This window comes from Mustela lutreola, chromosome 2 (assembly GCF_030435805.1).
Source record: "Mustela lutreola isolate mMusLut2 chromosome 2, mMusLut2.pri, whole genome shotgun sequence".
NCBI classification, from domain to species: Eukaryota; Metazoa; Chordata; class Mammalia; order Carnivora; family Mustelidae; genus Mustela; species Mustela lutreola.
In genome coordinates, this window is record NC_081291.1 from 221,618,581 (window position 1) to 221,642,792 (window position 24,212).

General features: G+C 54.7%; 1 protein-coding gene across 7 annotated transcripts; it reads right to left on the reverse strand.

Annotated features, from left to right (window-relative positions):
- Positions 1-5,629: 5,629 nt before the first annotated feature.
- ZBTB21 (zinc finger and BTB domain containing 21) lies at positions 5,630-23,543 on the reverse strand. 7 transcript variants are annotated; one of them, XM_059164791.1, is made up of 4 exons: positions 23,416-23,543; positions 13,022-13,390; positions 11,333-12,909; positions 5,630-10,732 (listed from the first exon to the last, which is right to left on the reverse strand). In XM_059164791.1, coding segments are annotated over exons 2-4 (2,574 nt in total). In that variant the 5' UTR covers positions 13,024-13,390; positions 23,416-23,543; the 3' UTR covers positions 5,630-9,737. The 7 variants fall into 7 exon arrangements, with proteins under 7 accessions (XP_059020774.1, XP_059020767.1, XP_059020770.1 ...); XM_059164784.1 differs by having other exon boundaries at positions 5,630-12,909; XM_059164787.1 differs by lacking the exon at positions 23,416-23,543 and adding an exon at positions 21,495-22,465 and having other exon boundaries at positions 5,630-12,909.
- Between the last annotated feature and the right edge of the window lie 669 nt (positions 23,544-24,212).

Here is a 24,212-nt window from a genome sequence, read left to right on the forward strand (position 1 = left end):
GAAGCATGGCAAGAGAAAATATCCACAATGAAACACAGATGGGGAAAAATTCAGTAGAGCAACAGTGACTTATGGGACAATTTCAAATGGCCTAATAAATGTTCTAATAAATAAAAGGAGTCCATGAAGGAGAGGAGAGGGCAGGAAAGAAAAAAAAATTGAACAAATAATGGCTAAAAAAATTCCAAATCTGATAAAAAGCTATAAATTCGAACATTCAGGAAATTCAATGAACCCAAGAGGGTATGGACACACACACACACACACACACACACACAATTTACACCATGGTACATCATAGGTTGTATGAAACTGGTAATAAGGAGAAAAATTTTTAAAAAGCCAGAGTAAAAATGATACCCTCCATATAGGGGAACAAAGACAAGAACTGCAGATTTCTAAAACAATTCAAACTAGAAACAAGCTAGAAGCAACATCTTTAAAGTACTTAAAGAAAAAAAAAAGCAGAACTATCCATCTAGAATTTTATACCCAGCAAAACTATCCTACGGGATTGGCAAAATAAAGACTTTTCTAGCACACGTAGGCTGAAAGGATTCAGCACCTGTAGACCTACACTACAGGAAATACTGATGTTCACGTCTGTAGGAGGACACTGACACCAAATGGAAACTTGGGTCTGCAGGTGAAAGGAAGAGCACCGGAAATGGAAATTTACATGGGTAAATCGAAATACTTGTTTTTTAATAATTGGATTCCTTTAACAGTTAATTGACTATTTAAAGTGAAAACAGTAACAATGTATTATGGGGCTTATACCATACACAGAAGGGAGCATCTGACAATCATAGCGCAGAGACTAGGAGGGGAGAAAAGGACACATATGCCATCCATTCTTGCATCACACATAGGTGGTGGTCTGATATTCCTTGGGGGGTAGACTGTGATAAGGCAAATATGTATACTATAAACTGTAACATAATTACTAAAATAATAAAACAAAGTTATAGATCATAAGAATAAAAGAGAGAAATGGAATCTTAAAAAAGAAAAACAAGGGGGGGTCTGGATGGCTCAGTCAGTTAAGTGGTTGACTCTTGATTTCAGCTCAGGTCATGATCTCAGGATTATGAAATCAAGCCCCATGTTAGGTTCTGCACTCAGCAGGAAGACTGCTTGACAATACTCTCTCTCCCTCTGCTCCTCCCCCAACTTGCCCGTGCTCTCTCTTCCTAAAAGAAATAAATCGTTAGGGGGAAAAAAAAGAAAACCAAAACTCAGTTAATCCAAAAGAAGGAAGAAGGAAAACCACAAACACAGAATGGACAGGATAAGTGGGAAATGAATGATGAGATGTTAAATGTAAATGGTCTAAACACTCTGACTAAAAGGCAGAGGATGTCAGCTTGGACCAAACCGGTACCCAAATATATGCTTGCCTGCAAGACACATACTAAACGTAATGACACAGGTGAAAGAATGGAAAAGATGTACCATGTTAAAACTTGTCAGGAGAGAGCTGGAGTAGTTATATTAATAAAAACAAAGTGGGTTTCACAGTAGATAAAGAAGCTCATTTAAAAAATAATATGGGGCTGGCTAATCAACCTTGTACATGGATGCTGTTAACATCAGAGTACTTAGACTACATGAAGAAAAACTGTAGAACTAAAAGGAGAAAAGACAAATAAGACAGACCTTCCTCCCTCCCTTCCTGTCTTCTTTCTCTCTTTGTTAAAAAGCCATTAGGTACATACAGCTGTCCAGTTTTCCCAGCACCATTGATTGAAGAGACTGTCTTTTTTCCACTGTATATTTTTTCCTGTTTTGTCAAAGATTATTTGACCATAGAGTTGAGGGTCCATATCTGGGCTCTCTACTCTGTTCCACTGGTCTATGTGTCTGTTTTTATGCCAGTACCATGCTGTCTTGGTGATCACAGCTTTGTAGTAAAGCTTGAAATCCGGTAACATGATGCCCCCAGTTTTATTTTTGTTTTTCAACATTTCCTTAGTGATTTGGGGTCTCTTCTGATTCCATACAAATTTTAGGATTATTTGCTCCAGATCTTTGAAAAATGCTGGTGGAATTCTGATGCTGGTGGCATTAAAAGTATATATTGCTCTAGACAGTATAGATTCCTCAAGAAATTAAAAATAGAGCTTCCCTATGACCCTGCCATTGCACTACTGGGTATTTACCCCAAAGATACAGATGTAGTGAAAAGAAGGGCCGTCTGTACCCCAATGTTTATAGCAGCAATGGCCACGGTCACCAAACTGTGGAAAGAACCAAGATGCCCTTCAACGGACGAATGGATAAGGAAGATGTGGTCCATATACACTATGGAGCATTATGCCTCCATCAGAAAGGACAAATACCCAACATTTGTAGCAACATGGACGGGACTGGAAGAGATGATGCTGAGTGAAATAAGTCAAGCAGAGAGAGTCAATTATCATATGGTTTCGCTTATTCGTGGAGCATAACAAATAGCATGGAGGACTAGGGGAGATAGAGAGGAGAAGGGAGTTGAGGTAAATTGGAAGGGGAGGTGAACCATGAGACACTATGGACTCTGAAAAACAATCTGAGGGTTTTGAAGGGGCGGGGGGTGGGAGGTCGGGGTACCAGGTGGTGGGTATTATAGAGGGCACGGATTGCATGGAGCACTGGGTGTGGTGCAAAAATAATGAATACTGTTATGCTGAAAAGAAATTTTAAAAAATCATTAAAAAGAAAAAGCCATTAGGTAGCTCCCCAGGAAGTTGGCATGTGGATGACAGGTGCAAGGGGGCTGGAGGTGGCTACACACAGGGAGGCTGAGGCCATGGGAGGCTAGTCTGTCACCACCAGAGAGGGAAGGCATAAGTATGGAAAGGGCGAGCCGTGGAACGGACCATCTGGCACGGGGTTGGAATTGAAGCTATCAGTGTGAACTCAGAGATTTGCACATATCCAGATAGGTCTAGAAGATTCAGAGATAAATCCAGATGTCCCTGTGTGAGTGCACGCACGTGTGTGTATTTTCCCTGTGAGTGAGTCCTCCCCTGAAGGACCGGTGCACGTGCACCTTGCCACCTCGCATCAGTGAGCCCACCTCGTGTCCAGAAACTGGTCTCCAAACGCTGTTCTCCATGAAAAGGAAACAGCATCCTCAGAGAAATGCCCGATTTTGCAGCTCTGGTAGGAAAAGGACAAGGTGAGTCTGGAACACCTTGTGGGGTGAGAAAGCAGGAAAATACTCCAAGGGCAAGCGGGACGTGTCACAGGTCAGAGAAGCCAGGCTGAAGCTCCCATTGGTTAAATCTGGGATAGCTGAGCCTCGAAGAACAAAGAAGAACGGTGATTGATTACAGCCCCTACAGCAGACTGGGAATTCCGGAGTCCACAACACAGAAACAACCAACCAGTTAATGGGAATAACAGACGTTTCTTCTTGCAGCAGAGAGCACACGGGTAAATGAAGAAGTCGTGACGGTAGCAGAAAATGCCCATGTGGCAATGACCATAAAAACAAGGAATTCAGGCAAACCCCATCAACAGATTCTAAAACTAGGGGGTGAAAATGGAGATGAAAAATGGGATTCTATATAGCCCGAAAATGTCCCCCCGAATCTTTATTAACTGCAGAGGGGAGAAGGCGTGCAGGAGAGACCCGCAGCAGCGATACAAAGAGCGCCTCCCCGTGGCCGCACACGGGCAGTGCGTGCCACGCGCAGGTCCAGAGGGAAGGAACTGTCGCAGCCTCCGTGACGTTCTGGGGCAAAAATGCATAACTGGGGTCTAGTCGGGAGGAAACACCAAACTCTTATTAAGGGGTGTCTGCAACACGACTGGTCCATAATCCTCAAAAACGATCAGGGCTATGAACGTCCAAGAAACCCCGAGAAATATTCCAAACTGAGGGAGGCGAGAGGACTGGGCTGTCTGAGCACGGGGGGCGGTGACACCACGCGAGAGGAAAACGGGGCTGCTCCTGGTTTACCAACACCTGCATAGACACGTGCCGGCAGTACCACGACCCACCGGCAGTCGCTGGTCACAGCCCTCGGGGCTCTGAGGTTGGCGCATGAGTTTATCCGGACAATCCCCCACCCCAGGGTGACCTAATGGGCGCTGTGGCCGGGCCAGGGACACACGCCGCCGGCCACACCCCCGGAACAAGGACAGCCGCGTGTGCCGTATTTGCAACAGGCGAGGGGCTCTTCCATCTGAGCCATCCGAACACCTCCGTTCTTCCCCGGGCTTACTGAGAACAGTTTAAAAAATTAAAATACGCTCTGGGTCTCTGAGCAGCCGAATCGGGGTCTGGGGGTACAGGCAGAGAGACTCGGCAAGGTTCTTCCAGTGTTAGCCGAGAAGGAGCGGCTGGTTGCTGGCTGGCTGCTGCGTCCGGCAAGGTTTTTTCTTCACGGTTTTTCTGAGACTCAACACACACCGCCTTCCCCCTGCCGGGCGCTTGCTGAGGTGAGAAGAGCCCCGCTCTAGAACACATCTGCGCAGGCCAGAAGGTGGCGACGGGCTGACAGGGCTCTTTGGGGTTTTGTGGGAACAGAGCTGGGGTGAGGAGCAGGTGGACAGGGGTCGGAAGAGTGTCCTGGAAGTGATCTAGCCCGCGTGGATGGGAGCAAAGACATCCCGCCAGGCAGAACGCAGGGGTGGGGACGACGCACGGGCCAGGGGACCCTACCTTGGAGGATGGGGGCTGATGGCCCGTCACAGGGCACCCAGGTTTTAAAGCGCGCCTGGGACAGCTCCGGGAGGCTCGCCCTCCAGACACCCGCCGGGGATGAGCAATTCCTGCTGCTCAACCGTCCCAGCTCGTGGAGCTGACGGGCTCAGCGGAGCCGAGGGAGCCTCTGGCCAGGAAACGCATCACGTACTGGAGACGCGACTTGACCACCACGGCCGTTTGCGGTCCTGAGTGTGTGCCACGGGACCGCGACAGGCCCATGAAGAGGCTGCAATTACTACAAAGGAAAGGGCCCAGGGAACATTTTCAACAAAACAGCGTGTGGTGGCCGTCAGGGTAACAGGTCGCACGGATTATATAACAAGATCGTATTTTTTGTTGGGGTGCCATGCGATCACAGAATCGTTAGCCAGAGGCCCCCAAGATGGGTCTAGGGGTCAGGCGAGGAAGAGAGCCCGAGACCAGCCCCTTCCCTGCCTGCGGTCAGCCTGGTGGTGGTCACTAGAGATGGCTGAGGCTTGGCTCTCCGAACCGGGGAAAGCGAGCACCACAGAAGCCGTCTGCCCCGGGATCACGGAAAGGGCTGGTCAGGGTGACCTGGAAGCCGTGAAAATCAGGCAATAAAACTAGATTATCAATTGCTATGCTGAAGCGTCAGTGTGGGGTAATTAACCCCGTTTGGTGGCCCCACGACTGTTTTCAAACTAATGCGACCAGTAAAGCAAGAGGTGGGTGGGTGAGGTCGTCGCTTACGTGAGGTTCTAGCGATCACCTACCTGTGGCGGCCGGGCGACCGACCTGTGAGCGCAAACCCGGTTATCCAAGCAAGCTGGACGCGCTGGGACACAGCACCTCCCCCGGCTCAGGGGCTACTCCCCAGATCCCCCCACAGTGGCCCCCTCTGTACTCCCAGAAGTGCACACGCTACTCCCCGTGGCCGCCAACGTCCGGAACACAGCAATGAGACACGACTCCAAACAAAGTACAGTACAAATTTATTGACTCCAATCATTCGTAGTCAAGATGTAAGCAAAGGAAACGGACAACAGAATTGGATACAAATAAGCAATGGTTTAACGTTAGATAGAAATCCTATCGGACCAGGAGTTTTCAGTTCCCCAAAGCTCATTCCTAAATAAAACCAAACAATGATTTAGTCTGCTAACGCATCTGACAACAAAATATACACAATCTGTTTATAACCACATTTGTTTAATAGTAAGTGTTACTCAATGAAAAGTTTTAAGGTATTGGATTAATGTCAATAAGAAATTATCCCCAGTTGAAAATTAACATTAACCAAGTGTAACTTTGTGGAAAATTTGACCACAGCACTAATAAATGACTAGAGAGCACTCAGTTCAATTATTTTCAAGATTTACAGTAAAATGCTTTGGTTCCCAAACAACGGTCTCTGGAATTCCTGAAAACCCTGACACCGACCCACGCCCCCGCCTCCGGAACGTACACGCGACCAGCCAGTGTCCCCCGCAACGCGGAAGCGAACACGCAGAGAAGCGCTGAACAAGCACGTTAACCATGATGGGAACATAAAACTTCTTAAAGTGCTAAAGCCGCAAAAGAAAACCCTATTTTTTTTTTAAAACTTAAAAAAAAAAAAAGCCAGTGTTAAAGAACTTATTAAATGTACTAGCATTATTTAAATAACTTTTCACAATTACTACAAAAAACATCAATGAGGAATCAGAAATCGACAAAATGGACTTGTAATATCCCAATATGAATTAGTGCAATTTATCAAGAAACCTGCTATGCATGACATTTAATTGTTTTTGTGGTGAGAAAATTCAAATGCCTTTAATTCCTATGGTTCTGGATTCTGGTTGTACACAGACACACACACACACACACACACAAGAGGATTCTCCTGTCTCCCTCCCCTGGACGGGCCACTGGCCTGCAGAGGAAGACACCCCCTGCCTCCACAGAAGGGCACATTTTATTCTGGTCGTCCAGTTTCTCCCCTCGTCAGCACCAGCGGTGCGAGCGTGGGGAAGACCACTCCTGATGGACAGGAACTGGAGCGTGTTTTTTAAAAGGCTGTTAGGGATCCGCTCCAGAACGGAAAACCGAGAACCACACACCTGCCCCCCAGATGCAAAAGTGACATCATGGTTGAATTCTTAGAGATTTTGATAGAACAATAAATGCACACTAGCCATAACTAGTTTTAAAGGTGAATATTCTGTTAAAGTTGAAATATTACTATAAAAAATGCACACTATTTGTAACCTCCATTGCTGACTTAGATAAAAAGGTGTTTTAGGTTTTTCCTCTTCCCTCTCCCACACGAAGAAAATGATTCAATAGCAAGTTCTCAGATTAACAAAGAATATATTAAAACATCTTACATTCTTTTCCACAACTGCGTAAAAAAAGGCAGCCTGAATACTTACAAGGAATAATGAGATTTTCTACATTTTCAAAAATTAATTCTAATCAGAAAAAAACGTTTTCGAGAATACCTTTACAAGCCGGAGTCCTAACAATGAAAGACCAACCTGTCTCACAGACCGAGGGTCTGCCCGCTGTGTGAGATCAACATTTTTAAACGGAGCGATGCGTGTCTTTCATTATTTTACTTCCAAACTTTTAAAATAGTTACATGAGTGGAAGCCTATTTTCTTTATTGACCACCAAAATAAACTCTTTCAGCCTGACGCTTTGAAGGTAGAGTATAAAAAGTAATAGAAAACCCAGAACTGCATTATAAATGTTTTTGGTTCAAAATTTTATTTGAAATCTTAACGCTCCTTGCCTAGACAAAAACGTGAAACGAACGAGACAAAACACTGGCAATTTTCAAAATCTAACAGATAAGCTGAGCCTGTATTTAGATCAAAAATATTTTTTTTTTTTTTTACTGATTAACATTATTAAAAAATCTTCAAAAACGTAGCATAAAGGTTCAAGTCCTGGGATACTGGATTTACAATGCCCAGATCACGTGTGCCGTGGAATTACCGCACACGGTCTGAGGGCCAGAAGCAAGGACTACTCTGAGGGAGACTGTCTTTTCGAAGAAGTGACAGCTGTCAAGGTGTTCAGAGTAAGAAAACAGCACATTATGCAGGGAATTAAGTCAATGAACAATAAGCCACCTAGATGTTTCTCGAAACATCACATGCTTTAGTTTCATCTTTAAAATGCATAGATTTCTTCAAGAAAATATGAAGAGGGCAATAAGTGGTTACTGCAGCTTCGTTTTTTCCTTTCTCCAGCAAATTTAGGTAAGAACAAAATTAGGAAGGGGCCACTCGGATATTTTGTGACTTGTCATAGTTTTCACATGAAAACAAGAAAAGGCAAAATTTCACATGCGATTTCTCTGATCTGCAAAGCCAGTCAGCATTTTATGAAAATGCTTGCGTCTCGATCAGAAGTTGAGAGAGTCTTTCCTACTGCTGGCGCGGGATGTGGGGGACAAGACAGAGCAGGACGGAGCTCTTTTCTGCTACAGCGGTACACACTGAAGTACTCAGCAAATTATTTCTTAGTCACAGTAATTTTTTTTTATTTTTTATTTATTTTTTTGAGAGAAGAGCTTGCAAAAAAAAAGAACTTAATAAACTTGGAAGCCTTCATCCATATAGTACTGGCTTGGGAAGATTTTGCGGTCTCAACAGTATCTCCCCTTGTTCATACCTAACCCCTCGCCTGTACCAGTAAAAGAGTCTTCCCTTTAGAAATACCCGCTGAGCTCTGGGGAACGCCTACAAGCGCCTTTTAATTACAACTTATACAAACTAGAAAAAAAACGGCAGCCCACACCTTATGGGCCGAAATAGGTAGCGAAACTCATTTTGGACCCTCGATAGTGCTTTGACACAGATTTACGGAACGCTAAAGCAGTGACTTGGAGCAGGACGGCCGCACTATAAACATCTCACCCCAGCGAACTCCAACAAATCCTAACAGAAACGGAGACAGGAAATGGACCACTACGAACACTGGTCTGGAGAGCGCGTGGAGACCCTGCGCGGGGTTTTCCCCCGGGGCCCATCTCGGGGATTCCGTGCTGACTCGGGACTCACAGCAGATGTCCGGACTGGGGGCGTGGGACCGAGGTACCTAAGCCTATGTCCCAACCTTCACTATTCCGCTAACACAATTCAACTCAAAAGGAGTGCGTGCCTCATACTACCTTTCTTGTCTGTCCCCGACGCACTCAGATGTCCCCACTGGTGACAGCACGAACCGGAGGAGACCGAACCTGCCAGCCCTTCCAGCGCCGGTCAGAGCTGAGACCAGAGGCCCATGCTGATGGCACAGTGGTCGCGATGACCACGCCTGTCGCCACAGAAGCTTTAGTTAACGGGCTTGGCAGCCTTCCAGAAACCCTCACGTGTTCATTTCCCAAATCTTCCATCAGGAGTTATGGTAAATGACCCAAGAGCAAGCTTTTGTTACTTTGTAAAAATCTAAATATGCCTATTGCTGATTTAAATTTCTCACTGTTTTCATACAAAAAAATTTTTTACAGGACCACAAAATACCAAATATTTATTGTTATCAAGTGTCAGGATAACTTATTAATAAAGTTGAGGCTTATCATTGTTTTATTGCTAAAGTACCCTAAGATCTAACTGGAGGCCACCAACTATACTCACTTGCTCCCGACACGCCGTGGCCTTCGGAACGTGGCCGAGATTGAACTAGAACTTAGGCATCTGACAGAATCAAAAGAAATACTTGAACCGTATTTCACTGACTGTGAATCGGTAAAAAACCAAGACCACCTCCGGGAGAAGATTATACTGACACCGTGGAATGAGGAACCATGCAAACAAGTGAAATCAGTCACGTTTCAACAGGAATGAAGTCCAATCATCCCGTGACGGAAACGCCCGACGCACGACAGATTTTAGTCTTCCTAGGCTGAGTGAGGACATCATCACTAATTAGTATCAATTTACCTCCAACTTCTATTCAAGCGTAACAATTTCCAAGCTTTATTATTCTCTTTTGAAAAATATCTCGCTTCTGATGCACATTTCCAATTAAGGTCGCGCTCTGGAGACCACCGCCCCTTCCGCGACAGGTGAGAAGGGCCGGCCTTTCAGTTGTGGCTTTGTTCGTGACTCCAGAGGCTGAAAGCCGTCTTGAATGTCCTGTGGCACAGTTTACACATGAACTGTCTCTTAAAGGTGATCGCAGAAAGGGGGGGCGCGTGGTAGAAGAGCGTGTCGGACTCCTGGGGCACAAACAGTTTCTCCGCAGCGGGCGCTGGGTTTTCGGCCACTCCCGTGGGGCTGTCGGGCTCCAGGGGCTGGATCTTGGGCAGCGGCGGAGGCGGGGGCAGCGGGGGCGGGGACGGAGAGTTTGTGGGCACGGGGCAGGCCTCCGAGTCCTTATGCGCCGAGTCCTCCGTGGCCTGAGACATGTGCGACTGGAAGTGGCTCCAGAGCCGGAAGTTGGTGCGGAAGGCTTTGTTGCACACGTGGCAGATGAAGGGCTTCACGGAGCACAGCAGCTCCTGGTGCCGCTCCAGCTGCTTGTGCGCCGTGAACGTCTTGCCGCACTTCTCGCAGGGCCACAGGCTGGCGTCCTTGCTGGAGCCGGCGTCCTTGGGGGCGGCGCGGGCCTCGGGGGCCTCCTCCTCGGCCTCCTCGGCGGGCTCCTCCTTGACGTGGATCTTGAGCTGCTTGGAGAGGCTGAGGTCTTCGGGCAGACAGGAGGAGTCCTCCGAGTCGAAGTTCACCTGCTCCGAGCAGTCGCTGAAGGTGTTGTCGTCTTTGGCAGTGACCGCGTGGTTGGCCCTGTGGGGCTCGGGCTGCGCCGGGGGCCTGGCGGCGGACGTCGCATCCCCGTTGTGCTCCAGGACGGGTAAGGAGAAGTTCTCGGCCGGCGCCATGGTGTTCTGGTTATGGACCTCGACCTGGTGCCGCCAGATGCTGAAGGAGGACTTGAAGGTGCGCATGCACTCGAGGCACGTCAGCTTCTTGTACTCACACCTGCCCTCGTGCTCCTGCTTCAGCTCGGGCGAGAAAAACCGAAGGCTGCAGTAGGAGCAAACGGTGGCGTTCCTGCACACGCGCTCGTGGTTTCCTTGCTCTAGAAGAGAAGAGAGCTTAGCATTACAGAGGCGGCACTGGTAAACCTCCTTGTTCTCTACCGGCCTCTCAAGAGAGACGTGCTCTCTGGGCTTGGCGGCCCTACCGACGCCAACGGGCTTCTCTCCCGGGTGCATTTTTATGTGCTGCTTGAACTGTGAGAGGAAGCGGTAGGCTTTTCCGCAGTACGAACAGACGTACGCTCCTTTGGCTCGCGACCGCAGGTTCCTCTTGATGGCCTGGGCCTGGGAGCTACTCTGGCCCTGAAAGCCAGGCTTGCCGCGCCTCAGCTTAATGATCAGGGCCTTCTTAATCTCTCTCTCTCGCACTATGTCAATCAGCTTCCTTTGGAATTTCTCATCCAAAACGGCATGTGAACTAGAGGCCGGTGACGGGTTCTTCACTATGCCGTGCTGGGTCTGACAGTGTGTCCACACTTTGAAGTTGGTGTGAAACCGCTTGTGACAGATGTCGCAAGCGTAGGGCTTCTCTGGGTTATGGTACATGTTAACGTGCCGGTGAAGACCCGCCGTCGATCTAAAGATCTTAAGGCAATGTTTGCACTTAAATTTTTTGTTGGGTCTTGTTCCCTCCAACTCACCGAATTCATCCTTGTTCAAGTCAGAATCTGGAAACTCTGCATCGGCGAGGGGGGGGCTGGAGCCCTCCTCGAAGCTGTCTTCGGACACCGGAGACCCGTGCTCGGCCTCTTTAACCTTCTTCAGCGGCAGCCTCCGGTCTGCCTGGAACCTTCTTTTTGCCGGGAGCCTGCTCATGTCCTTCTGGTCGTCTTCGGTTTTCAGGGAGAGGTCCCTGGCGGTGGCAGCGGCCGGGTCTCCCACGGTGACGCGGATGATGTCAGAGGGGTCGGACAGCGGGCTGCGGGGCTCTGTCTTGATGCGGACCTCGGTCACGGCCGGCTCGCCCTCCCTGTCCGTGGACTGCGAGGCGCTGAAGGACCTGAGGCGGTGCGGCGGGGGCGCGGGGCTCCGCTCGTCGACGGCCGCCTTCTCCCCGCACTCCTTCAGAGACGACTTCTGAGACAGGGCACAGAACACACTCCCCGGCACCTCGCCCGCCCCAGAAGAGGGCCCCTGGGAAGACTTGAGCTCTATGGCGGGCGAGTAGACGGGCACCTGGCTGTCCATGGACAACGAGCGTCTGAGCAGACTCTTGACGAGCGGGCCGCTCCTGTCGATGCCGGGCTTCCCGGGCCCTGCGCCGCCGGACGGGAGCGCCAGCCCCAGCTGGGAGTAGTAGAGCAGGTTCCTGTCCTCGCCCGGACCTCCTCCTTTGTGCGCCTCCTTCAGCACGTACGGGGTCTCCGACGTGCTTCCGAGGGACAACACCGGCGGCCGCGGTCTCTTCAGAGCCAGCTCGATGGCTTTGCCTTTGGGGAGTTTATCGTCCGCGGCCTCCCTGTCCTGCGGGGGCCTGGAAGACAGCGGCGCGCTCCGCGTCCCCAGCCCGCCTCTGCCGGGGTCCTCCAGAGGCCCCGCGCGCTCCGCCGCCTTCGCGAAGCCCACAGAGCCGTCTCTCGGCCAGCCCTTCTCGGCCAGCGGCGAGCCGGGCAGCGGCTCGGCCGGTTTGGGGACGTGGGGCTTACCGGGGCCAGTCTTGATGGTGGTGCTCGGGGAGGGCCGGGCCGTGTGGCTTAGGTCGGGCTGGTTCTGACTCCCAGTTTTGCCCTGGGCTTCGTTTCGACTCTGGCAGACGATGACGCTTCTCTTCTGAGAACTGCTTTCATCGTCCTCGAGGAATACTTTCTTCCTGTTGGGACACGTCGGAAAGGGGGCCTGAGGGGTTCTGGAGACGATGTTGGTCAGGAAGGAAATCCCGAGGCTGTAGCCGAGCTCCTGCACGGCCGCCAGACTGCTCTTCTCGACGAACAGGGACGAGGAGTAAATGTAGTTCAGGACGTTATCGAAAGCGTCCGGCTCGCAGAAGTCCAGCTGGAAGACGGTCTGGGACTCGCTGTCCTTGCTGGTGAATAACGTCTGGAAGTACTCGCTGCTGGCGGCCAGGACGTTTTTGTGCGCTCGGAACTTCTGGTCGCCCACGATCAGGAGCACGTCGCACAGCTGCCCCTTGAGGCGCTCCTCGTTGAGGGCACTCAGCAGGGAGATGGCGTGGGCCGGGTTGATGTAGTGCAGCAGCCCCTCCATCGCGGGCGCCCACCTGCAACACAAAGTGCACGGTTACTGGGGAAACGCGGCCAGAGCTCTCCGCGGGACGGGGCGCTCCTCCCCGGTGGGACCCCAGCGGCGCTCCCGCGGGCGAACGGGCTTACATGGACAGCACGAGGAGCGGCCGCAGGGGGCTCGGCGCTCGCAGGGCGCGCCGGTCACTGGCTGAGCGGCTCTGGGACGGAGGACCGCGGCTCCGGTGCCCTCATACCAGCGGGGGGCTGCCGGGCCTCGGCGGCTGGGCAGAAGCACGGTTTGCAAGGAGAGGTCTGCACATTAGGGGTCCCATCTGCTTGAGGCTTGGTTCTAGCCCTTTCTCTCCGGAGAGGAAGCACGAAGAGCCAGAGCTGTTAAGGCCGGGATTCTGAAAGGAAGTCAGTCTTATCGCGGGAGGCACTTATCCACCATGTGAACTGTGACCCCTGGGTTGCAGGGGGGGTCGTCTCACCAGACCTTTAAAAACACGGAAGAATCTGGAAAGAGAAAGAATTTCACTTACAGATCACTCACACATCACAGGGTTTAGCCAAGATCAGAATGTTCAACACCGGAGAGCCTGGCTGCTTTCTCAGGCTAACCCTGCCGCCCCGAGTGCTGTTCTCTGACCAGTTCCCGTTTCCCGCGACAGCACAGAGGAAACTGTGTCCCGATCTAAACACAATTACTGCTCCTTGCAAATTAAGGGTCTGAAATGAGAGGTCACTGTCATTCTCTTCCAGTCTAAAGGTGAGCCGGGAAGGCCTGGTGGACGGTGCAGGCCCGGGCACAGGCGCCGGGGTGAGAGGCTGCCGCCTTCCCCCCTGCGCGCCAGGCCTCTCGCACGAAACGGGTGGGGCGACTGTGCCCTCCTTTAGCCTTGGTGCAAAGGCTGGCTGGGCCAACATCTCGTACAAGGCAAACATTTAATTCGGTATCAAAGAAAAAGGTCCCTATTAATGCCACCCAGGCTCTCAACAAAGGGAAAGCCATTTTCCACAGAGACAATCGCAGACTCTCCAAAGCCGACCCTTCACTCGGGCTTCTGTTGCTAGAACACCTCATCTCTGCTTTGACTGTGGTGTCTTCTTTAAAACAGTTACGGCGATTAGGGGCACTGGGGGGCTCAGTCGGTTGAGCGTCCAATTCGTGATTTTGGCTCTGGTCACGATCTCAGTGTCGTGGGATCGAGCCCCGGGTCCCGCTCTGCACTGGGCGTGGAGCCTGCCTGAGATTCCCTCTCTATCCCTCTGGCTCTCCCTGCTCTAAAAAAGTAATAAAATAAAATAGTTACGGCATTTATTTTTGAATGGATTCAAAGTAACCAGGTCTGCTGGTGGCAGGTTTCTCATTCTCTGGAGGGCAGGCTGTACATGTACCAACCTCGGCACCCAGGACACGGGCAAGTTCTCCTCTGGTTTCAAAGGCTCAACCTCTGCTGGTCCGCCAGCACATGGACTCTTCCGAAGAGCCCACGAAGAAGCGTGTGCTGGGCCACGGGCCTATAACGACCAAGCATGGTGCACGAACTTCTCTCCTGCTCTTCTGACTCCCCACTATGGCGCTGACTGAATTTAATGGGCTCCGAGACACAACCACAATCAGGGACAATGTCCCCAAGCAGACGCCTTGGTCAGAGCGCACGGAGTTTCTGCTCATTCCGACCTGAGCTGGCTTCAGAGCAGCGCCAAATTTTAATTCCTCTGTTTGCCGCTGCTTGATAGAGAGCTTTGTCCTTCCTTTCCCATTAGCCATTTTAACTTCCCCTCAACCCTGCTACATGTCTCCAGGATCGCGTTTACTTATGCTCGCCCGATCATCTCTCCCAGAGGCCAGCAGAGAAGCAAACAACTTGTGAGGCCCCATTTACAGCTTGGCCGCGCACCACATGCTGTTTAGAGCGCTAACCGCCATGAGAAACCCAGTTCAGATGCTGCCACAGGAAAAAGCCACAGATGGAGCGTTAATAGCACGGACAAGTATTTTTCAAAAAGGGTCTCTTAAAAGTTTAGTGATTAGAAACTAGCAATTAACATCATAAACTGACTAGGACGGAGTGGAAAATGTCAGTCCCAGTCACACATGCTCAGGTCCACACGCACAAGCGCGCACACCGTGCTCCTACTCCCCCCCATGAACCGGGGTCAAGAGGGTTGTGACGTCAGGACTGCGGGCTAGCCCACCTCGGTGTCGCCCACTGCAAACAGGGAGAGCCGCAGCTACCGCAGGATGCTCTGGGGAGATGCAAACGGGAACACAGATTTACACTGAAGACACACTACGAACTGTACCAGAACTTTGCAAGTCACGCATCCATTCGCTCATTCAACAAAATGCCACTCAAGAAGGTCTGGAGAAGGCAAGGGGGGGGGGGGGTGCCACGAAAATCCCAAGGGACAAGCACTGCACGCGGAGGGAAGAGCTGGTCAGGGCAGGGCTGGAGCAGGGAGCCGCTAAGACGCTGCGGGGCTGAGTAAGCACAGGAAAACCGAGCTCTCCACCACAGGTGAAATGGGCAGTCGCTGGAAGATTCTGGCAGGAAAATGACAAGGACCCGAACTATGTTTCTAAAGGATCACTCTAGCTCTGATGCTGAGAATGGATCCTAGCAGGCATGGGACGGTGGAAGCTGGGAGACCAGCTAGGAGCCTGCAGCAACACGGCAGCTGAGATAGGACTGTGGCCCAGACCAGCTAGGAGTCTACAGCAACGATCCAGTCATCCACAATGACCCGGTGGTGCCTGGACAGAGGTGGCAGGGGAGGCCAAGGCAGTTATCTGGGTTTCTAATGGACTGACCTGAGTGGGTAAGAAGGTGAGGCATTAACGACACCTCTAAGAATTGTACTGGAAGCGCTGGAAGGGTGTCCTTACTGGACATGAAGCTCTGGGGGAAACTGGTTCAGCTCTCTTTCAGGAATTCGGTTTGGTGTCTAAATGTGAGCAGGCACCTGGCTCGATAACGTACTCTTTTTTTTTTCTTCCTAAAGATTTTATTTATTTATTTGACAGACAGACATCACAAGTAGACAGAGAGGCAGGCAGAGAGAGAGGAGGAAGCAGGCTCCCTGCTGAGCAGAGCGCCCGATGCGGGACTCGATCCCAGGACCCTGGGATCATGACCTGAGCTGAAGGCGGAGGCTTCAACCCACGGGGCCACCCCGGCGCCCCTGGATAACGAACTCTCCACGGGTCTCCCTTCTTGCTTCTCTCCCTGCCACCTATCCTGTGCTTCCCGGGATCATCTCACAGATGAACACCGACTCTGAACCCGTGGCTCAGGGTCGGCTCTTGGGGGACTCCAAACGAAGACACACAGGACACCTGAAGGCACAAGCGCGGGCGAAGGAGGTGTGTGAGGACGACACCATGAGGACCGCCGCGTCCCTGGACACAGAGCACACGCGACCGCACGTGTCGCCCGCAGCCTCCTGTCGTGTGCCCAAACAACGCTTCAGAGAAGCTCCTCCTCCTGCCTTCCTCAAGCTCCTGTGACCCCTGCTTGTGTTCTGAATCACTGCTTCTAGTCCCTTCAACCACGGGCGCCCATAGTCTTTGAATGAAGACATTTGGGAATTGGGGGAAACCAGTCAGTCACAGGTGGGCTGCATGGGAAGTCGTCGCTGTCCCTGAAAACCGTGTAAGGCGACTCCTTCGGCTCACCCTCCACTCAGAGTCCTCAGCGAGACGGCCTGCCCGGAGAGGGGTCACGCCCATCACACTCCGGACACGTGAGTGCGGGCGATGCCACAGTGGCACCCGTGATGCTGGGCCGGGCGCCAACTGCCACCTGGCAGCCACGGCCCTGCGGGCGCCTCCTCGACCACACACCACTGCTGCCATCTCAGCCCCGCACTGAGAGCTCCGGCCACCCTCACAGGCACGCACCAGGATCACGACAGAGATGAGACACCTGGGGCCAGAGGGTCAAGTGACTTGTTCAAGGTCCCATCGAAGGCGAGCGGCGAAGCAAAATTCAGGCCAGGGGCCGCGGCTGCAGGGAACCGGCTCAAGAAACCCCCGATTCTCACCTGTTTTAACGAGGACTACCGGGACCTCGGACTTGCACGAGTCCGCACACCGCACGCCGAGCCGCCCTCACCCGAAGTGCGTGCTGCCCCCGAGTCCGCCCCCCACTCCTTTCCATTGCTCATCTCCACTTGACTCATCGGGCAGAGTCCCTGCTGTCGCTGCAGTCATAGTGAGAGCCCCGGCGCTCTGAAGAGGAAAGTGGGTGACACGCGGGCCGGAGAGCCGTTGACGGTGGACAGAAAGAGCTCAGCGGAAACCCCCCAGGAAAGCCAGACTGACACCGGCCGGCGTGCGGCCGCCCGCATCCCCGTACACGCAGACCTCCCCGGGCTTGGCCTGAACCCTTCCCATCTCGTGCTGTTTCCTGAAGTTTCAAAATGGGAATCTTTGCGGTCAGCAACTCACAGACCTCACAGCTCCACGGACAAGACCTTCAAATCGGTGTCTGTCTCCGGTCCTGGCTCTGCTCCCTGGTGCGCACCCTGGTAAGATCACTTGATCCCTCCGAGTCATAGCTCCTCAGCCTGTCCCCGGGGCGAACCCTACTCGCCACACAGGACTTTCACGGGGAGCGAGCAGCTCTGTTTGCGGCGCCTCCCATGCGGCGGGTGCACGTTCCGTCCTTGCTCTCCTGAAGGTTTATGGTACCGAGTGTTATCAGTCGTAAGAGATGCTGGTGACGGGACAGGAGGGAGCAGGCCGACCGCCGGCCATCCAGCCGCACACGCTGCCGCGGCAGGACGGAGACACAAAAATCGAACAGGATGATGGATACAGACGATGCCCCGAGCACACGGACGTCGGGAAGCAGTGACTGTGGCCGGGTGGAGGGTGGGGGAGTGTGCAGTGGGGACAGCAGGGAAGACTTGGGACTCCCGGCTCCCCGGACTCCCGCAACAGCGAAGGTCCATTCTTCCACTCCTACTAGAGATCCCTCTCAGAAACACACAGCCGATGGCACCAGGGCTTGGAAAATCCTACTAAATGCTTACACGGGCCCCCAGTTCCAACTCCCCAGCACAGCCACAAAGCCCTTTGCCACTGAACCACAGAAAATTATTTTATACCAATTTTATACCAGAATTATTTTATACCAATTTATTATATATTAAATTCCTCAGGTACTAAATGCCAAGAGAAGCAGGGATTCGTATCTTCATAGAAATTAATTGAATGCAAATAATTTCCTCTTTACACCAATGTTACATCAAGGAACTAAGATTTTTTAGGGGCTGGAGGGAAGGTAGCCAGTTTTGGAATACAGAGCATTCCGGTGACATGTGCAGGAAAAAACGAAGCACAGCTCAGCACTGGGATAAAAAGGACACCGGGAGGTAAGTGAGGGGCCCGGGAAGGGAGATGGGAAGGGGCCGAGATGACGTCACTGACTTTCAAGCTTTGGAGAGTAAAACTCAGGCCGGTGTCAGAGCTGAGGCACACTGTGAGTCCAACTTGCTCCAAGACGGGCCCAGAAAACCCTTGGCACCACTTCCACAGGAAAACGTCTGCTTACATCCAGAACGTGAGCCTAAACCCGAGCTCCACACACGCCTGGGAATGCTGGACGGTGCTGACAGCCCCAGCCGTTACACACCGCACAGGGGGAGCTCGTCACAAAGCCAACACCTCGTCGGAAACAAAGCGCCCACGTGACTTTGGAGCACACGCACACCGTTCCCCGAACCCTCACATCTGGATGCAGGCCTGACGCTCCCCCGATTTCGTTATTCGAAGGAGACAAGAAGCGCTGCTCTAAGGTCTGACCACTCACTTGGGGACAAGCAGACATCGTCTAAGGCTTCTCAGATTTCGAAGCCAGGCTTCCTCACTCGCATCCCCCTGGGGCAGGAGTGTCAGCCTCTTGGGTCCCGCGTCACCCCGTGTTCAGCCTCTCCTGAGGGGCTGGCTTCAGTTTCGGGTGTGCTCTGTTGTGACATAGCTCCGGCCCACCACGGGCACCTGGACTCGCAGCGCCGCCTCTCTCTGTTTGGCTCTGGAGGACCCACCCGTATCCCGGGAGGACGTCCGATGAGCCGTGCTGTCCTAGCTTAGGGGCAGGCACACAACCAAAGCCACACAGACCACAAACTTTCTCCCCGGAAGACAGGTCTGAGAATGCAGCCGGCCGGTGCCCGCCATGCTGACTCCAGCCAGTTACCTTGGTTTCCGTACTTCCTGGCCCAATTCTCTAGCTTTTCCTTAAACCTCAGGAGCAGCCTTCTGTCTCGGTCATAAACTCCTTGCTCTGTTCAAGTTAGACTGTTTCTGTTCTTGTTATTAGAGGACCCTAACCGATACCTTTCCAAGTGTCACTCATTCTTCCTGCCACGCTCTTCAAGTCCTTCCTCTACAATCCTGCGGCGGGACAAGCCTCCCTAAACAAAGCTCCCAGCACCCACTGGACGTACACGCTAGCGAATACCTATGAATTCACCTCATTTATTGAGCTCTTATTATGTGCAAGGCATGGCTAGACAAGCCTGAAATACGGGATGCAAAGAACAGACAAGGCCCCCCAATTCTAGTGGGGTAAATGAGATAATGAACAAGAGAAATGACAAAGGTAACTTCAGGCCGTACTATAATGAAAATACACAGGGTGCTGTAACTGCCTAGAAACTAGGGGTTTGGAGAGAATGCTTAGGAAATGCCTCGATGTGATAGTTTAGCTGAGCACTAAGAGCTGCGTCAAAAAGAAATAATGAAAACATGGTTCTCTGTTAGGTTAAAATGCAAAAATTTAAAACCATAGATGCCACACTTCTGTGAATCTGGTCACAAACTACTATTTAAAGTTTCTTTCCCAGCCTGCCTGGGGGGGCTCAGTGGGTTAGAGCCTCTGCCTTCTGCTCAGGTCATGATCCCAGGGTCCTGGGATCGAACCCCATGTGGGGCTCTCTGCTCAGCGGGGAGCCTGCTTCCACCTCTCTCTGCCTGCTTGTGATCTGTCAAATAAATAAATAAAATCTTAAAAAAAAAAAAAAAAACCACAAACGATAAATTTTCTTTCCCTTCTTTAGTCCCTCGCGACGACTTCCTGCTTCAGATGCTGCGTCTCTGGGACACAACCCGAGTGTCCTGCTGCTCCCACGACGGTATCTTCAATGTCTGAGGCCTCATCTACCACTCTCCAGCGCTCCACTCAGCTGAACGCTGATCATCCTTCAAAGCTCAGCTCAAGTCCAGTCCCTCCAGTAAGCCTTCTGCCATGGGCTGGACTGTGTGTCCCCCTCTCCACACCGCATCACAGGCTGAAGCCCTAACCACCCCCCTTCCCTGGCATGTCAGAATGCAAGAGTATTTAGGGGCGCCTGGGCGGCTCGGTCGGCTAAGCGTCTGCCTTTGGCTGGGGTCATGATTTCGGGGTCCTGGGATGGAGCCCCACACTGGGTTCCCTGCTCAGCAGGGAGCCTGCTTCTCCCTCTCCCTCTGCCCCTCTCCCCACTCATGCACAGGCATGTGCTGTCTCTATGTCAAATAAAATCTTAAAAAAAAAAACAAGCATATTTAGACAGAATCTTTAAAGGCATCATCGCTTTTAATGAGGACTTGAGGGTGTGCCTGAAGCTGACTGGTGTCCCTACCACGGGAGAGGAGGACACCAGCACACAGAGGGCCAAACACAGGACGACAGGGAAGATGGTCCTCTATGAGCCGCGACAGGCCGCAGGAGAAGCCGACCCGGCCCACGCCTGGCCCTGGACGTCTGGGCTCCAGAACCGGGAGCGAATACGTTTCCAGTAAGCCTGCCAATCTGGGGCACCGCTCTGGGAGCCCTGGCTAGCCAAGAGATGTGGCGGGACCCCTTCAGTTAGCAACGAGCCAGCACCCTCCAACGCCGGTGCCGCAGCCAGGCCCGCTCCCATGACGTGGGAATCTGTGGTTTGTCCCCCAGCAGAGCTGCCGACTGCGTGAGGACGAAGAATCTCCTTAACGTCTCCTGACAGCCCTCCCATGGTCCCCCACGGCATCTTGCACGATACAAACTTGTTGACTTTTCTGTCGTCTGATGAGCCTGAATGCAGGAGTGGAGATGAGGCCTTCCATTTGCTTCTGCTAAGGAACGCTGGCCCCATCACTGCCTTTCCAACACTACACTGACTTTTCTATTACTTCCTGGACAAAATCCGAACTCCGCAGACCGGCGTACCCGCCTCTTCACAGTCTGGTCATCGCATCTTTCCACCCTCGGTGGACACTCGCTGCCGTCTCCCCCCACGAGCTGTACGCCACGTCCAGCACCTAACATGCCTCTCCTACCTTCCTCTGGCCAACTTCTCCGGGAAGAACCAGCTCCAAGGTCACTATCCCTGCAAAGCTCCCCCTGTGGCGCCCCCAGCCAATGGCTCAGTCCTGGGTGAACCAGCACAGTGCTCCAGCCACCGGTCTGCAGGAACGGCACAACTATTTTGGGTGACCTGCTTTTCCGTCGACCTCCCTCGTGACAGCCCTCGAAAGGAAGCGCGCTTACTTTCCTGTGTGTCCCCGGCGCTTGGCACGGGCCTGCAAGTATCTGCTGGATCAGGAGAGAACGGAGGAGCTCACGGTTCAAGCCCTGCACCTGCTCACCTTCCCGGCGGCGGCGTCTGTGAGGGAGCTCAGGCGGCAGCTCTGCCTTCTGCAGGAGCTCCTGGTGCTGGCAGGTCGGCTGGACGGTGACGCCCACATCTGCACCTCTGCTTCCCAGTCTCCCTGGGCCCGCAGGGGCCCGCTGAGCACCTCCATCCCAGCCAACGCCACAGGCCCAGGGCAGCACTTGGGCCCACTTCCCTCGCCCGTACCCACATCTGCTGTCCTCACACATTCCTTATTTGGTTAGGTGTGGTGCCAACCACCAGCTCCCCCAAACCGGAAACCTCTTTCCTCTCTAGCCCATCAGCACAGCCTGGCAAACCTCGGCTGTGAACCAGCTCCCCTCATCCGTGGTGGGTCTGGGGACAACCAGAAGTCCCTTCCGTCACCTCCTGCTCACCCTGAGACTCCCAAGAACGCTCTCTGGTTACACACCCAGCATCGCCCGCCGCAAACACTGCTAGGTTCCCTGAAGTCTGGGCCGATCCCCTCACCCCACGTTCGGTGACTCGTGTTACCGGAGCGAATGACTAAGCACACCCACACCCCAAATTTCCACCTTCTTTCCAGCACCGTATCCGGGAGGACTTAAATTTGGAAGTAATGACAACTGGACACTAGAGGTGGACGAGCAGAACGGGTTTACGAGCGACTGCCCATGAGAGGCCCCAGGTCGATGAGCCCGCTGTGCCCCGCGAGCCCCGCGCGCAGGCGGCCGGCTGATGGCTCCCGGCGCTCCCTGTGAGCACTGCGGGACCACTGTGACCCGCCGATGCCCTCTGATGCCCGCGGCGCGCAGGCGGCCGGCCGCCGCACGGAAGGTCCCCGGGATGCTGCACCCAGCGGGGGCGGATGGACCTCTGCGCCCCGGGCCCGCCCTGGGCCGATCGCGAGGGACGGCCGGTCTCCGGAAGCACCGCGCGTCCACGCGCCGCTCCAGCCGCATTCTCCAAGCTCGCAGCCCCAGGCCGGCGGAGCGGCGCGGCCGGGGCGCGGCGCTGGGGCCGGGGCGCGGCGCTGGGGCCGAGGGGCTTCCCCGGGCCGCGATCCTTCACAGCCGCCGAAGCCGTTCGAAATGAGCGGCCCGGGCGGCCAGCGGCCCACGGAACCCCCGGGGCTCCCGCCGTCGGAGGTCCCTGCGCGGGGGTGCCCAGAACCGCGGGTCCCCACCCACCCCGTCCCCAGCGCCCGCGGCCGCAGACTCTCAGTGCGGAGCCGCCACAGCCCCGCACCGAGGCCCGCGGCCCGCGGCGGGGAGTCCGAGCGCCGGGGCCCCCGGGGGTTCCGCGGGGAAAGGGGCGCGCGGCGGGGCCACGCGTCCGGCAAGGGGCCGGCGCGGAGGCGGGCGGGGGCGGGGCCGCGAAGCCAACGTGGGCTGCGGCCGGGTTTGGCCGGCGGCCGCGGGGCGGGACCGAGGGGCGGCGGGGAGCAGGCGGCGGCAGGTGCGGGGTCCGCGCTGCCCCCCAGCCTCCGCACACCCCACCGCGTCGCCGGCGCGCCCCCACGCCCGCAGCGGACCGGAGCACGCGCCCCCGGCCGGAATGCGCCCCAACCGCCCGGCGCACACGCTCGCGCCGAGGTCGCGGCGTCCCGCCCAGGGGGGCACCTGGCCGGGCGAGGGAAGACCAGCCGGGGACGGAGCGTGCGCACTGGCGAGGGCGAGGCCAAGTGCGGGCAAGGAGCATGCGCAGTGTGAAGGCACAATCGGCTACGTGGGAGCCTGGGGCATGCTCGGTGAGAGCCCGGGCCCCGCGCACGCGCAGAAGCGCTCGGAGCCCGCAACCCGCTGGTGGAGAGAAAAAAGAGGAGAGAAATCACCTCAGAGTTACGTCAGGAAAGGCCGCGTTTTGCGAGGAGACTGTGGCCTCCCACGGGGCCCCGCCGTTCTCCTAGGGCGAGGGGCGTGACAGTTACTCACCGGTCTCCAGCCCCGAGGCAGACGCCGGGCCCCTTTCCGCTCACACTCGGCTCGCGCGCGCCGCAGCCGCCGCTGCCGCTGTGATTCCATCCATCTTGAATTTGACGTCATCCCACACCAGGGATGAGGTCATCGCAGGCAGCGCTCGTCACGTGCGCGGCGCTGTGATTGGGCGCCGGCCGGCCGGGGGCGGGGAGAGGGCGGGGCGCCGCGCCGGGGGCGGGCGGGGGCGGGCGGGGGCGGGCCTGACGGGACCGCCGTCGGCGTCGGCGTCCGCGTCCTTCCGCGCCCCGCGCGCGCCTTCCGCCTGGCGTCCGCGTGCGCCCGCGTCCTCCGCGCGCCCCGCCCCGCCGCCGCCGCCGCCCCGCGGCCTCCCAGGGCACCGTGGGGCTCGCGTCTCCTGCCGCGGTGCGCGGGGCGGTTCGGCGCGGAGGTCCGGCCCTCCCGGCCCGCGCGACCCGGCGGCGCCCCCGCACGCCCCTCGGGGATCGGCCCTCCGGCGCGGGCCCTGGCGCGGGGCGGCGGGGCGGGGCGCTCGCGGGCCTTCCTCGGGGGCGCACGGGCTGCGGGTCTGCGAGACCTGACCTCCCGCGCCCCCGTGTCCTCCCGCCGCAGGGGCCGCCCTGGAAGGACCCGGAGAGCCGGCGGCGGGGACGGGGCTCGCGGGCCGTCGTGCGCGGGCCGGTCGGGGCGGCGGCCGGGTCACCGCGCGGCCACACGCAGCCTGCGCCTTCCGTGGCCGGCACCGCCTTCTCCGGTGTCCCTGCTCGTCCGGAGGCTCCCGGGCCGCGCGCGCT